The sequence below is a fragment of the Podarcis gaigeae genome, assembly GCF_964106915.1.
Source record: "Podarcis gaigeae genome assembly, chromosome: 5".
In the NCBI taxonomy this organism is placed as follows: Eukaryota; Metazoa; Chordata; class Lepidosauria; order Squamata; family Lacertidae; genus Podarcis; species Podarcis gaigeae.
The window spans coordinates 83,480,113-83,495,050 of NC_139681.1; the positions used below are offsets into that span (position 1 = coordinate 83,480,113).

Sequence of the window (14,938 nt, forward strand, 5' to 3'; positions counted from 1 at the left end):
TAGAAGGAAGAGAAGCGATTAAACAATTCATTCACAGTCCCATCATTGTTCAGCTCCTGATAACAGCCTCTGAGTTTCCTTTTCAGTTAAGAAAAACATAAGCAGGTAAAAGAAACATGCAGCCTTTTATAGTGTAACATATAGTTGAACAGTTAATTCCTCACCTGCCTGGGAGCACTTTTTGTGTGCGTACACATGTTCTAATGGCCTCATCTGTTTGGTTTTATATTGTGTCAGAGTTAATTGCTGGGCAGGTTGGTAGTTTTAATATATTTTAATATGGATGTTTAATTACATTCTGCTAAATGCTGTCTTGCACTCATGTTGAGACACCTTTGTGATGAAACATCTCCCAAAGCCAACTTGGGTGAGTTCTCTCAGTTGCCAAACATTCTACTGTTCATTGGAGAATGCTCTGCCATACATTGATGACTGGCAGCAGTTTTCAGCTTTTTGATAGGCTATTCAGACTGTAATGACCTGAAGGAAATTAAAGGGAAATTACCCTTTGCTCCATGTTTGGTTTATGATGGACTATTTTAATTTTAAAAAGCATGCCTTGTTTGGCCAGGATTCCACACAGGTTATGCAGAATGATTGTTTCAATTTAAGTGTTCTGTATACCCACTCTTAAATTAATAAGCTTAGTGCTTCATTTCAAAAAAGGTAAATGTTAAAGAGAAACAAGAGGATGCATGTTACATAAAGAAAATGGACAAGACTTCTCCTTTAACCATTTCCCCCCAGCTCCAAGCCAACTTGATTACATGCTAATTCGTTATTGAATTATAACCTCATTTAGATAGCCTGTGGATAGGCTTTCCCCTTTCCACTCCAATGGACAAGCAAAGAGTAGCCATTCGCCCCACCCATGGGTTGTAATGACCTTAAAGCCCTTGGTAAGTTTAGAATGACCATGCAGAGAGAAATATACCAAGACTACTTGTTTTATTATATTTATCACTGTAAATCAGGCATAGGCAAACTCTGGCCCTCCAGATGTTTGGGACTACAGTTCCCATCATCCCTAACTAACAGGACCAGTGGTCAGGGATGATGGGAATTGTAGTCCCAAACATCTGGAGGGCCGGAGTTTGGCTATGCCTGCTGTAAATGTTACATCTGGCAGTGATCCAGCCTTATGCTGTCACTCAAGACACTCTCAAATCTGCTGACGGGACAAGAAAGAATTTCACATTCTCCTCCTGACAACCAAATCAAAGTATGATCTGGGTATTGTCAGCATACAATAATTTAGTGTTGCAGATAATGTTCTCTTTGATGCCGAGAAAGAACAGTAAAACAAAAACGACTGAAATACTTTTCTTGTTTTCAAAAGAGAGACTTCTTCTGTAGTGAGGAAATTGCTAAGATCGTTATTACCGTTTTGAGCATGTGTTTTTTGACATTCGAGAAGGTGTGGAAGATCTATTGAAAACATAATAATTTAATGAAAAAATAATACAGGCCCAGATTGAAGGTTGTGTAATTCTGTGGAACAGTACAGTCATACCTTGGGTTGCGAACACTGCGGGTTGTGTGTTTTTGGGTTGCGGACTGTGCCGAACCTGGAAGTACTGGAACTGGTTACTTCCAGGTTTCAGCGCTCATGCATGCGCAGAAGCACAAAATGGCGTCACACGTATGCGCAGAAGTGCTGAATTGCGTCACTTCAGGCTGCGAACACTGTGGATTGCAAATGTGCCTCCCGCATGGACCACGTTCACAACCAGAGGTATGACTGTATTGGAGAACTGGGGGAATACTGCCTGAGGGTGCTGCAGATTGCCTTGGAATTCTAATGTTTACCTATAGAAAAATAGCAATTAGTGCCAGCTGGACAACTGTAACAGCCCTGCCATTGTGACCAGCTATCTCAATGACTCATTGTCCAGCTGGCACTAATTGCTCTATCTCTTTGGCCTTGCTTGAACCTATTTGGATCAGGTGTTTGGGTATATATCCCTGTCTTCTTCTGGGTAACATATATTGGCACTCATTTTGTAGTTTATAGACACTTGCATGCATGCACCAAGGTGCAGACAAACTGGATGGTATTCAACTAAATAGAGATGTTCATTAATTTCAGTTGATCTACTCTCAGTAAAACTAAATTGAATACCATCCTCTGTGTACTGTGATTGTTCTGCTCTGAGTCTGAAACCCTGATGCAACAAAGCAAAGCTTTTGTTTGGGCAAAGAATAAGGGATCCTGAAACACTTATTGTGTATCTTGCAAGAAACTAATTGCCGTGCCTTAGCCTGCTTTAATTGCTATGGTAATTTAAATGACTTGTGCATTTTGCTGTAATTATAGTGTCATTCAGGCCACAAACCTTGCGGAAGCAAAAAATAAATATTGCCTCGTTGGAAAAGTTGTTCAGCCTATTATGCCAGCGATAGCGTTAAGAGACCAACAGGGGTTCATCAATTTAGTCCCCATTTAAGCAAATTATTTAGGATTATTTTTGTTCTATTTATGTTGAATAATTCACAGGAAATAATCAAAGTAGTGCTTGCTGAAGTCTGCTTTACATATTCTCCTCCTCTCCATCCCCTAAGCATCTAAAGACAAGTGTCAGTACAGTTGAGCAGCATAGCAGCACCCCTCAGAAGGATTAGACCAATTTCTACCTCATTGTGCGCATTCTAGTAGTTTATTGCAGTTTATCGGCAATTGCAAGTGACACTATGATGAGTGGTTGCTTGGCACTGTGTGGATTAGTAAATTGGTCAGCAGTAGTAAGGAGAATTATGATGTGCATTACTTAAAATGGATTTATGCAAATGTTCCAGTGGATCTGTGGCTTTAAATGGAATCTACGCTAAGTACTAAATGGGGTGGTTACATGGAGCTAGCAGATTAATAATTTAGAAAATCTTAACCTTACGACATGTACATATCCATGATCCTGAATGTGTGGCATCACTTTCCGGTGAGGCATCCATTTTTAGGTAACAATGGAAGAATGGGATCTAATAGAATTAGGGGACTCTCCTAAGGCAAGATCTGCTGGGATGAGCAGCTTAGGATGCAGCTGATCTTTGGCTCAGCTGACTGATTCCTGGCTCAGCTATGCTCAGCCAGCAATAACTTGTTCGGTACAACCAAGTGGCTGTGGTTTCAGAGTTTGTCCAATGCTTATAAAGGTAAAGGCACCCCCAACTGTTAAGTCTAGTCATGGATGACTCTGGGGTTGCGGTGCTCATCTCACTTTACTGGCCAAGGGAGCCGGCGTTTGTCCGCAGACAGTTTCCAGTTCATGTGGCCAGCATGACTAAGCCACTTCTGGCAAACCAGAGCAGCGCATGGAAACACCATTTACCTTCCTGCCAGATCTATTTATCTACTTGCACGTTGATGTTGCTTTCGAACTGTTAGGTTGGCAGGAGCAGGGACCGAGCAATGGGAGCTCACCCCGTCACGGGGATTCAAACCGCCAACCTTCTGATCGGCAAGCTCTAGGCTCTGTGGTTAAGACCACAGTGCCACCTGCGTCCTATCCAATGCTTATATGCTCTCACAAAATAATAATGATAATAATAATTTTATTATTTATATTCCGCCCATCTGGCTGGGTCTCCCCAGCCACTTTGGGCAGCCTCCAGCACATATAAAAACATAATAAACTGTCATACCTTAAAAACTACCTCCAGGCGTCTTCTAAAAATTGTGTAGTTTTTTATCTCCTTGGCATCTGATGGGAGGGTGGTTCACAGGGTGGGTGCCACTGCCAAGAAGACCCTGCTCCTGATTCCCTGTAACTTCTTACAGTGAGGGATCCACCAGAAGACTCTCAAAGGTGGACCTCAGTGCCTGGGCTGATAATGGGGGTGGAGACTCTCCTTTAGGTATAGTGGGTTGAGGCTGTTTAGGGCTTTAAAGTTCACCACCAACACTTTGAACTGTGCTCAGAAAAGAACTTGAAAATATGGTGAAATTAAAACTAGGTTGCACTGAAACCCCTTTTGTGCTTGAAAACATTGAAGTGATTCCATCCACTCATGCACAGACCTAGAACTCTTCAACTCAGGTAAGAAACCATCTGTTGGGAAGTTTGTTTTCCTTAATCTCTGCATAGGGTGCCATTTCAGTTCTAATACCATTCTCAATTTTAATCAGTTACCAGATTTGTCTCTTTTGCTCAGCCAAGCTGCCTTATGGCTATTGGATAATGGTTAGAAGAATGCAAAGAGTAAAGGAAGTCATGGTGGCTCATAAGGAAAACACCAAAATCCAGCTTATTGTAAGACCTTTATTTGGCCAACCAAAAATGTGTGCAAACTTTTGAGTTCTGCAGAACTCTTCATCAGGCTACATGATAAATGAGGCAAGGCTGACAATGGAGAGGGGGCCTAAAAAAAAGTGAAACAGTGAAATGTGCATCTGGTCACACCTTTAAGATGGAATGAGGGAGGAGGTAGCAGACATGGAAATGGGGTTCTTTAGGTGCTCTGCAGGTTTTGGGTTGCACCCAGAGCTGCTAGGAAGACAAAACTGCTTCTGAGAGCCATCGCTCCGTGGTAGAGCATCTGCTTTTCATGCAGAAGGTCCCAGGTTCAATCCCCAGGAGCCCTGGGGAAGTCCTGAAGAGCTACTGCCCAACAGAGTAGAACATACTGAGTTAGTTGGGCCAATGGTCTGACTCAGGAGAGGGCAGCTTCCCATGAAAATACAGTGGTTTAGGCCCCATATATGAAAATACAAAATCCAGCTGTTACTCAGGAGAATGCAACAGCAATCTTTTTTAAAAAAAAAAATCTGGAAATTAAATGTGCCATGTTGATAATGGTCCTGGTAGTAGCTGCAACCTGGAAACAAAAATCAAGATCTTCATAAGACAAATCCCCTGTGCTTTTGAAGCTTAAATAAAATAATATAATAATAGGCACAGTCCACAGGGAGCATAACCTGAGCAAACCATGAGTTTCTGCAGCTGCCATTCATTGCCCTGGAACTTCTGCAACTGTTCTGTTGGGTTGCTTCCCTGTTGGGTTGATTCACCATCGGGAATCGTTGTAGAGCCAGAATTCTTCTTGGTGTTGTTGCTCCACTGATGGGAGCAGGTATTTCGCTGCAGGATAGTGCATCCACCTCTGAAATGAAGATTCCCATCTTCATGATGAAATGGTAGGTCCCAGAATTATCTCCTTGATTCATTCCTTATCTTCTGCCTTGCCTTGATTGATCTGTAAACTGCTTTGGGCAGCTTTTTCTGGCTGAAGAGAGAGAGGAAATATTTAAATGAATAATAATAAATAACCAAACTTTTTTTTTTAAAGAATGAAATTACAGTTCTAGAAGTCAGCACCCCTCCCAGGCTTTAGTGCTTCCGAATGATGCAGTGATTGCATCCACTCATACTGAGACCTTGAATACATCCACTAAATTAAGAAAATAACCTTGAATCAAGCTATCTTCAGTTCTCAAGGAATCTCTCTTCCCTAGGGCCTCTCCACACTTTGGCTTAATGTGGATGGTGAATCCTTGTGCCTTTTTGTCCACATGGGTTTCTCCAACTACTGCTGTCCCACACTTTCTCCTTCTAAATCAAGGGATTCCCTGTACTATTGATACAGCTCTCCAATTTGTATTTTCAAAACATGCAAACCTCTGGATTTAGGGAGGAGAAATTGTGGAACAGCAATAATTGGAAGAGAAGAACACATGGATGAGGGGAATTTAAGGAGACAGAAGGGGTTCACAACCCATATTAAGCTGAGGTATGGATAGGCCCTTAATCTCCACATAGGGTAAGTTAGGGTGCCGTTTCTTTTCATCATCTGAGTACCATCCTTCAGACTTTTCCCAATTCTGACTCTGTTCTGAGTTGTTTCGATTCATGGCAATGTAATGCAACATTAATTCTGTGGTCTACAAGATTCATTTTGGTGCCCTTCCTTAAACAATTGACGCCATTGCTGGGATGTTGGTCTATGCAAATTTAACAACACCATCATTTTTAACTGAAAGTTGCTTTGATTACATTTTGTAGAAAAGCCACACACAAAATACTACATGTGAATGAGTACATATTAAAATTATTGAACTGACAGGCAGTCTGGTCCAGTGCATAGAAAGCTTGCGTCAAATTCAAATCCGTCTTCAGCCAAAAGGTCATGGGGTATCCTTGGACAAGTTGCTGTCTCTCCACCTCAGGTGCATTATCTGTAAAAGCAGGAATTATTATTGCTTTACAGCAGTGATAGGCAACATTTTCCCTGTGGGTGCATCCCGCTCCCTAAGTTCATTGCCAACTACACATAGATGTAATGCAACTGCTGAGGCTGGAATCAGGAATTCATGGCTATGCCTCAGGTGCTGAATTAAGAAGGCAAAATGTTGGAGCAGATCCCTAGACCAGGGGTCACTGGCATGGGACCCACCTGCCAGTGACTCCTAATGTGTTTGCAAAAGGGTCTCAGTAAATATCCCCTCAAAATTATACAATATATGAGGAACTGCTTACTCTTCTAGTTTGCACCAGCTCAGCATCTCTTACACTGAACGCATATCACAGGAGCGTGCTGATCAATAATCACATAGCCCAAAATTGGAGTTAGTTGACTCTATTAGCAAAAACACAATCTGCACAGACTTGGTTGAGCACCAGGCCTAATGAGCTCACTCCTGGTGGTCTTACTCCATGAAAATCAGTTTCTGAGGCTGAAAGCCTCCACGTCCTCACAGCCATCTAAGTTCCCTCCTCTCCAGGGAGTCAGAGACTGTGCCTGCATGTAGCCAACCTCTCCTCCACCCTCTTCATGCCTCTTCTGGTTCTGAGAGACAAGGGTGGAGGGGAGCTTGTCGCAGCAGAAGAGGGAAACACCTGTGACTCTTCACCAGCCTGACTCATCTCTGTTTCTTGGGCTCCCTCATCCCACTCTCCTGCTTCAGCTTCTGCCTCTGATTCTAGACTTCTCTCTGCTATTGGCTCTCCCTGATCACTAAGCCCTGTTACTTCTTCAGCTTCTGACACCTCCTCTTCCTGGTCTCTTCTTCTCCCTCTGACCATTTATCATCGTCCCACCACCACTCTCTGTGCTCTGAGGATTCTTCCCTTGGTAGTTCTCCAGCTGGTTCCTCCCACCGTTCCTCTGCATCTAGCCACTCCAGGACATCATGGCACCATAAACATGCCCACATGTCATTGGATGCCAGGAATGGACACCCACCTTCCCATCTGTTCTGAACAACAGAACTCCAAGAGGGTCTCTCTGCAAGTGAGTGCAGGGACGGTTGATGTAGGTCCCCATATTTATGAGATGGCTTATGGGGAGAGGGCATTCCCAAACCATTTTGTGCTATTATATCTATTTCTTCTCTTTTATTTGTGCCTGCCATTATGCCACACACATTATGTCACAGTTGCTATTTTCTGACATGCCAACCCTCCTTGGTACCCATTTGGTGTTGTGCCATGCCCTCACAGCAGGCATGCTGTGGCTGGCAATCATGGCATTCTGAGAAAGTTCCACATGTGCCCACTGGCTCAAAAAAGCTTGGTGACCCCTGCCCTTGGCAGTAAAAGATGTTTAGATACTGTGGTGAATTGTCTCTCCCAGGCTGGCCATTGACTGTTCTCCACAAGAAGACTATAAATCCCAGTGTTGTACCAACATCTGTCCTCCAACTTTTTGGAAGTAATTTGTCTCCTGGGAAAGAAGTTTCAATTTTTCTGCCTCTTTCTCAGGGTTCTTTAGAATTTCTTTAGAATTCTGGAGGGTGGAGACAGGGAAGAAATTGGTTGGCTTGGCATTGGAATGTGAACTTCCCCAATTTGCAATTCCTGAACCAATAAGCCAACCAATACACAGCTCTCCTTCAAAATTCGTACTTCTCCAAATTTTGTGAGGCAGGTCTCTAACCCAGAAGTGTGCACCAAAATGCATATATTAGTGAAAATAGCATATAAAACATTATATCAGAGAAAATTGCTTGCAAAAAATGCATATATTAGGCCAAGTTGCAAACAAAATTGCATATGTTAAAAAAAATGTGTGCAATATTTCATGCTGTTTTTAAAGAAAAAAAAATTCAATGTGGAAATGCGACAAAGCCAGCTTAAGATTGAGAAACTGATAGAACTTAAAACTGACAATCCTATGCTTACTTAACTTGCTTCTGAATAGATTGTAGTGTAGGATTTTAGTGTAAAGTTATTTCCACACAACAGAAACCCAAATTGCACATCATGCAACACACACACACTGCCTTTTCGCTTCTTGTCCTTTTGATGGCCCTAATACGGCCCTAATACAGGTGTGCAGAAATGGCATCTCAAAATTCTCCCCCTGTTTGTGGGCAAAGAAATTGGAAATAACTTTTCCACTGAGTTTCTCCAGTGTAGAGGACAGGAGAGAAATTCTCCAGCAGTTTCTCAGGGGTGAATCTCATCACTAGCAGAGGCATGCCTGGCCTTATCACTAACTTCTTTCTTTCCTTCTTTCTTTGATACCCCAGGCCATTCCCAAGACCTACACTGGCAGAGAGCAGTGTCAGCCCCCACAAACAATGGTGGAGAATATTCAGTGAATATTCAATGCCTCAAGGACTGCCTTACCCCACATGAACCAACCTGGGTCCTTCTCCATGTGTCTCCTCAGGGGGTGGGTGGAGGGGGGCGGCGGCATGAGAACAAGTGTTTCATGTAATGTTGTCCCCAGGGAGGCATACCTGGCCCTATCACTATTTGTTTTTAGGCAACAATCAAAATCATTTTTCTTCAGCAGGCCTTTGGACCTTAATTTTCTGGTTATCTGTTAGTGGGGTGGGATTTTAGTGGGCTGTGGACCAGTGGCGGAGCTTCATGCTCTGGCACCAGGGGGTGGAGAGCAGGCAGAGGCATGGCGCATGTCCTGGGGGCGTGGCGCCCAGCACAGGCAGGGGGGCAGTCGCTATGGCACCCCACTGGGATCGCGCTTCCAGGGGCGGTGCGCTCCCCCCACACTCCTCTTCCTCCGCCAGTGCTGTGGACCTGTCTTTTATACATATTTTCAGTGAGTGGTTTCAGATGTTATTAACTCTTGTTTTTACACTTGCTTTTAATATTTGGTTTTGTAAGTGTGGGGGGACAAGAAAGAGCTTTTAAAGAAATGTCTTCAGAAAGTTATCTTCTGAGAAATTGCAGCCCACAGCTCAGAAATGTGTTGATTATGGGATTGATGGCAGTGCTTCCAAACAACCAGCAGTTTTACACTGTAGAGGTGGTTTCCACATTACATCTACCTATGTATCTATTGGATTAATACTGGTTGGCCTTCAGTCTGCTCATCCCCCATGATTCACTTTTCAAAATGCAGGTCAGCCAGCTCAGAGTTAGTGCTATGACATCATAAAATAGAGACCCGTCCATCAACTTGCAGTTACGGTGTCCTCGTATCATAGGATAACATAGGCCATGTCGATATGGATTGTTCCTGGCTGTGTGACAGCACCCTTAAAAACCCCCGCTTTTCTTCCTTCCTTTCTTCTTTGGCGAGATTCCCTGCCCAAAAGTGAGGAAGGTGAAGAATACGATTTGCTCCCTTGTTGCCAACAGGTTTAAGAATAATCAGCAGATGGTTTCTGAGTGAATAATCCAACTGGAATAATGTCAACACCACTATTGAATTTGCTCCTCTATTGGATTATTCTCAAGATAAACTACAACTTGAGCTCATTAGGTACATTAATTTCAATCCCCCTCCAAGTTGAGTGATGCATCGAGGAAAGAACAAATTAAAAGAAATGTGGCCAGCAGTGGAAAAGGATTTGTAGAAATGGCTTCTAAGAAGCTCTTAAATATTAAATGTTATGTTTAAATGTTACCAGCATGCATATAAAGCAATAGGTCTGTTGGCACTGGGAATGTTTGTGGAGTGGTCTAAATAATTTAAGCAAAAGATGTGCTCCTTTTTTCTTAGACCAGGTGCAGGCAATCCCTCCCCTCCCTGTGTTAAGGCCTTCATTCCCTTGGAAGTAATCTGTCAGGGGCCACATGCTAGTAGTAGGTGGGGCCAGATACAAAAGTGGGTGGGGCTACCACATTTAACTCCTTCTTTCTAATACTTTTCTTTCTGCTCTTTCCCACAGGGCTGCTAGGCAAGGAACAAATCACTTTTGCAAGAGCTCAGAACTGGCTTTTCAAATTGGGCCAAGGGCCATGTGACATTAACCCAGCAAATTGCCCATTTCTATCTACTACAAACATCCATTCTTTTTTCATAATTGTTCTGCAATGCATTTTGTGTAGGCAGACAGTTCTACATGCAAAACGAGGGAAGTGTCCACTTTGTAACATTATAGTTTTGCAGAGGCATGCAATATTTTTGTAGGGTTTTGTTTTTTTACTGGTTTAATGAGTCAGTGAGGCTGGAGGGTTATTGATCTGCACACAGGAGTAAATTCTCCAAAGGGAGAGATGGGGCAATTGTTCATCTGGTCACAGGGACTAAGTGAGGTAGAGGCAATTTATCTGCAACACAATGGAAACATAATGGAAGCTGGCATGATAGATCATGTGGTTGTGCTCGATGTGGACATCCAAAACTTTTGCAACATATTGTTTGATCCTGTTCAAGACATTGTCCAGCTGTGGATGAACAAATGTATTGTTTACACAATGGCTACAATTTCCTTTTTCCAATGAGCATGTGAGTAAATCAAGCCATTCAGTTGTGTGTATTCAGTTGTCAAGCCCTCTTTAGCAGTTGGTTTCTTAATAGCTGAGAAGGTAGCAGGGTCCCAATACCTCTTAATGGATATATTCAAGATTAACAGTCATTCCTATGGACATCCCTCAGAAGTAAGTCCTATTGAATTCAATGGGACATCGTAACTTTAAATCACCCCCAAAGAATTGTGGGAACTGCAGTTTACCTTTTTCATAGCTACAGAACCCTTAAGAAATTCCATTTCCCAGGAGACTTTTTGTGTGCGTGTGTGTGTGCGTGCTTTAAATGTGATTTAAAGACATGGTTTGTATTTAGCCTTATTCCCAGGTATGCATATATAGAATTTCAGCCTAAAAAGACGTCCACAAAAGCATTGCATTTCAAAATCATAAGTTTCATTCAATTTTAAATTTATTATCTATAAAACTTGGGCATAGAAATGTGTTCACACGCAGTATGAAAAACAGAATTGGTTGGGTGAATAACCTGCTAGAATCTGGCCTCTAATTGTAATGGTTGTCAAGCTGGCAGTTAATTTATTTCCGTTTCTGACAATATAAAATCCTTCTTTTCACAAGGGAATATTAATGCTCAGAATTCTCTAGTGATGGCCATTAGCCTAAATGGCTTCTTTAAAAAGGAATGGACAAATTAATTGCAGACAGGTCTATTTCTGGCCACGATAAATGAAGTGAGCGCCCATAGTTCTGAGGCAGTATATTTTTGAATAGCATATTCTGGAGAAAACAAAACTGGATGACAGTTAGCTTCACAACCTCCTCCCCACCCCACCGCCTTTTGGGGAAGGGCTATGTCTCAGTAGCTATGTACGCAAGAAATCCCAGGTTCAGTCCATGGTATCTCCAGGGTGAGGGTGAGGCCCTTCTCTGAAATTCCAGAAAGGCACTGCTATTGAATGTAGACAGGGTACTAGACTACAGTTCTCATCACCACTGATAATTGACTATGTTAGCTAGGGCTGGAAGAAGATCAAACCTATCCATTCTTAAGGAAATCAGCCCTGAGTGCTCACTGGAAGGACAGATCCTGAAGCTGAGGCTCCAATACTTTGGCCACCTCATGAGAAGAGAAGACTCCCTGGAAAAGACCCTGATTTGGGTGAAATGGAGGACACAAGGAAATGGGGACGTCAGAGGATAGTGTCTTTGAAGCTACCAGCATGAGTTTGACCAAACTGCGGGAGGCAGTGGAAGACAGAAGTGCCTGGCGTGCTCTGGTGCATGGGGTCACGAAGAGTCGGACACAACTAAACGACTAAACAACAACAATAGCTAGGGCTGGTGGGGGTTGGAGATCTGAAATATCCACCTCTGGTCTTGACAATATTCAGCAAGATGGACCAATGGTTTTACTCTGTAAAAAGCAGATTCCCGTGTTCCTACTGGAACATGGATTCCGTCTGAAGAGGTAAGTTTAGGTTTTGCTTTAAATCAATGACAAAGCATGGGTTGCTAGCACCCAGGACAGCGTAAGTATTGCACCCATTAAGGCAAGTGTTGCGCACCCTAACCGGCACCTCCATGCGGTGCTGCTGCTGGTGCCAGAAGGAGCTGCAGAGCACCGGCAGGACATACATGTGTGCCTCCTCAGGTTAAGGTATCACTGCTGTGAATCTCGCCATCTGCCCACCTCCCCTGCCATCAAGGGATGCTGTGGTGCTGAGAGATACAGGAGCCCATCCTCTCCCTGTTCCGGTTTGGCATGTTGCTCAGGTGCGGGATGGAGAGCACCTCTGGTTTGGGTGGCAGCTGCAGAGGTGTGCCCCTCAAAAATTTTGTGCTCAGGGAATTCGCCCTGGAAGGTACACTGCTTTAACCTATTTTAAAAAGGAAATTATGATGGCATTTTATTTCAGCTGTTTTCATTTTCATTTCATTTTTTTAATAAAAAAAACATGTTGAAAATGTTTTCCGTCCCTCACTGAGCTTTATCTACTCACCTTACATAATCATGATGTAGCTGATAATAAAATGCCTTAATAATGTACTGAAAGTATGAGATACAGGATAAATACAACATTTCCCAGATTAATTGTGTTTGTGAGCATGTGTGTATGCGTGGGCTTGTTATAAAAAATAAACCCAAAACTCAGTGAAAGGTTTGCTTGGCACTGTGTATGCTATCTGCTTTCAGCATATTCTCCACATAAGAAGTCTGACATTTATAGGAAAATGGCCTATATTTTTCTTGAAAATACCACATGTGCTAGATATCACACTTAAGCACAAAGCAAAAGGCAGCTGTTTGCGAACAGAGAAATCGGAAGAGACCTTAGCTGCTTCTGTTAACACTGAAGTCTTTTTTGCTCATTCAACCCTCAACCCCTTTCACAGTTTGATACTTGCTTTACACTTGCCATTTATAATTTACAAGGAGAGGGGGGGATTCAGTTTATCTAAGTGAATCCGAAGGCTAAGATACTGCCCTGAGAAAATGTCACAGAATGGGAATTGTTGCTCATCTCTTGTTCAACAAATCATAGAATCACATAAATGTAAAGTTGGAAGGGGCCCAGGGTTCATCTAGTCCAACCCCCTACAATGCAGGAATCTCAACTAAAGCATCCATGACAGATGGATGGGCTGCAGCCTGGTAGTACAGCACATGCTTTGCATACAGAAGGTCTCTGTTTCAACTCTGGGCATCTCCAGGTAAGGCTGGGAATGTTCCTGGTTTGAAATCTTGGAGAGTCACTGCTAGTCAGTGTAGACAAGACTGAGTTAACTGGATCAATTCAGGATAAGGTAGCTTCATATATCCCTAAAAGGTCATTTTTGGATGCCGTAAAAAAGATCCATGCAAAGAGTACATTTGGTTAAAAATGGAAATGGACCACTGTAGCCGCTCATGTAAAACCGAGGATGCTGGTCTGTATCAAGACAGCTCAAGAGAATCTATGCTAATCAACTCCAGGCAGCATAGCCAATTGTCAAGGATGATGGGAGTTGTAGTCCAAAACAGTACCCAGTTTGGGACGGCTGATATGAGTGCTCTGGCAATAGGGAGGAAAAAAATTAAGGAATTTTGAAGAAAGACATTTGCAGCTTCAGCTAGGAAGCTGGAGAGCTAAATCCCATGAATGGTTTGGAGAAGCCTGACAATGCTTCTCTTAGTGGTGGGTGGAGCTACATTGGCAAGTGCAGAGACTGGCTGTTGCATAGCAAAACAAAATTTTAGCATCACACAGGGCGCCACTGAAATTTAGGAGCCCAATGATCTGTCGTAGGAGCCATGTTGGAGCCTAGGAGTAGAATGGAGACCATCATAAGGGTCACTGGTACACAGAGAGGAGGTTTGTAGTTTGAGTCCTAATCAGAACCTGAAGAGTTTGGATTTGATACCCTGCTTTATCACTACCCTAAGGAGTCTCAAAGTGGCTAACAATCTCTTTTCCCTTCCTCCCCCACAACAAGCACTCTGTGAGGTGAGTGAGGCTGAGAGACTTCAAAGAAGTGTGACTAGCCCAAGGGCACCCAGCATGTGGAGGAGCGGGGAAGCAAACCTGGTTCACCAGATTACAAGTCCACTGCTCCTAACCACTACAACATCAGTTGCAGAACTCTCCTGTCTTTCCCCACTCAGAATATTTGATTTAAGAATTATATGCTGCTGCTTCAGCTAGGGATATGGGAGGATTTATTTATTTATTTATTCCACTTTTCACAGCAGGCCAAGCTGATCCAAGACTCCTGAACTTGCTTGCAGGTTCCCAGTTGGATTGAGAACTTCTGAATATTTTTAAACGCTGTTTTTGGTACATGCAAAATACCCGTTTGATGTAAGAGATGCATACAAAATGCATGTTTTATGGATGTAATGAACTGAAAAGCATCGGAAAGTGCCTATTTTTCATAAAGAAGAGCATGCAAAATGCATATGGTTTAAAGGCAGATTTCCCATCTGTTCTTTGGGGGGGGGGGGATCACATCCAAAATGAGATGGAGCAGGCTTATGACTGAAAGAGAAAAGGGCTCTGTCCACCTTTTCCCAGCATGCATCTTTCTATACAGTATTGGCTTGAAAATAAAAACACGACACATATCAATAATAAAACTCCAAAGCAGCATGAAATAATGTACTAAACATTAAAATGCTGGGAGAATAAAAATAAGGGCCTGTTTGCAGAAAAATATTGAAGTAGGCATAGACAAGTCTCCCTAGGGAGAGCATTCTGTAGGCAGTGTGTCAAAACTTAGAAGACCTTTTCTGCTGTCTCCACCTTCTTCACTTCATCTTCTGAGGGCACCCAAAGGAAGATCTG

At 42.8% G+C, this 14,938-nt stretch overlaps 1 protein-coding gene across 3 annotated transcripts in view; it reads right to left on the bottom strand.

The window, feature by feature from the left end:
• Positions 1-4,242: 4,242 nt before the first annotated feature.
• Positions 4,243-14,938, bottom strand: part of SLITRK3 (SLIT and NTRK like family member 3) — a 40,689-nt gene continuing 29,993 nt past the window's right edge. For 2 of the 3 annotated variants that reach the window (XM_083739305.1, XM_083739306.1), the window contains exons 3-4: positions 6,056-6,169; positions 4,243-5,220 (exon numbers count right to left, since the gene is read on the bottom strand). In XM_083739305.1, the coding sequence (XP_083595431.1) occupies positions 5,165-5,220; positions 6,056-6,169 (170 nt within the window). In that variant the 3' untranslated portion in view covers positions 4,243-5,164. Of the gene's footprint in view, positions 5,221-6,055; positions 6,170-14,938 lie in introns of those variants that run through there. The other variant, XR_014564310.1, reaches the window with a different exon arrangement.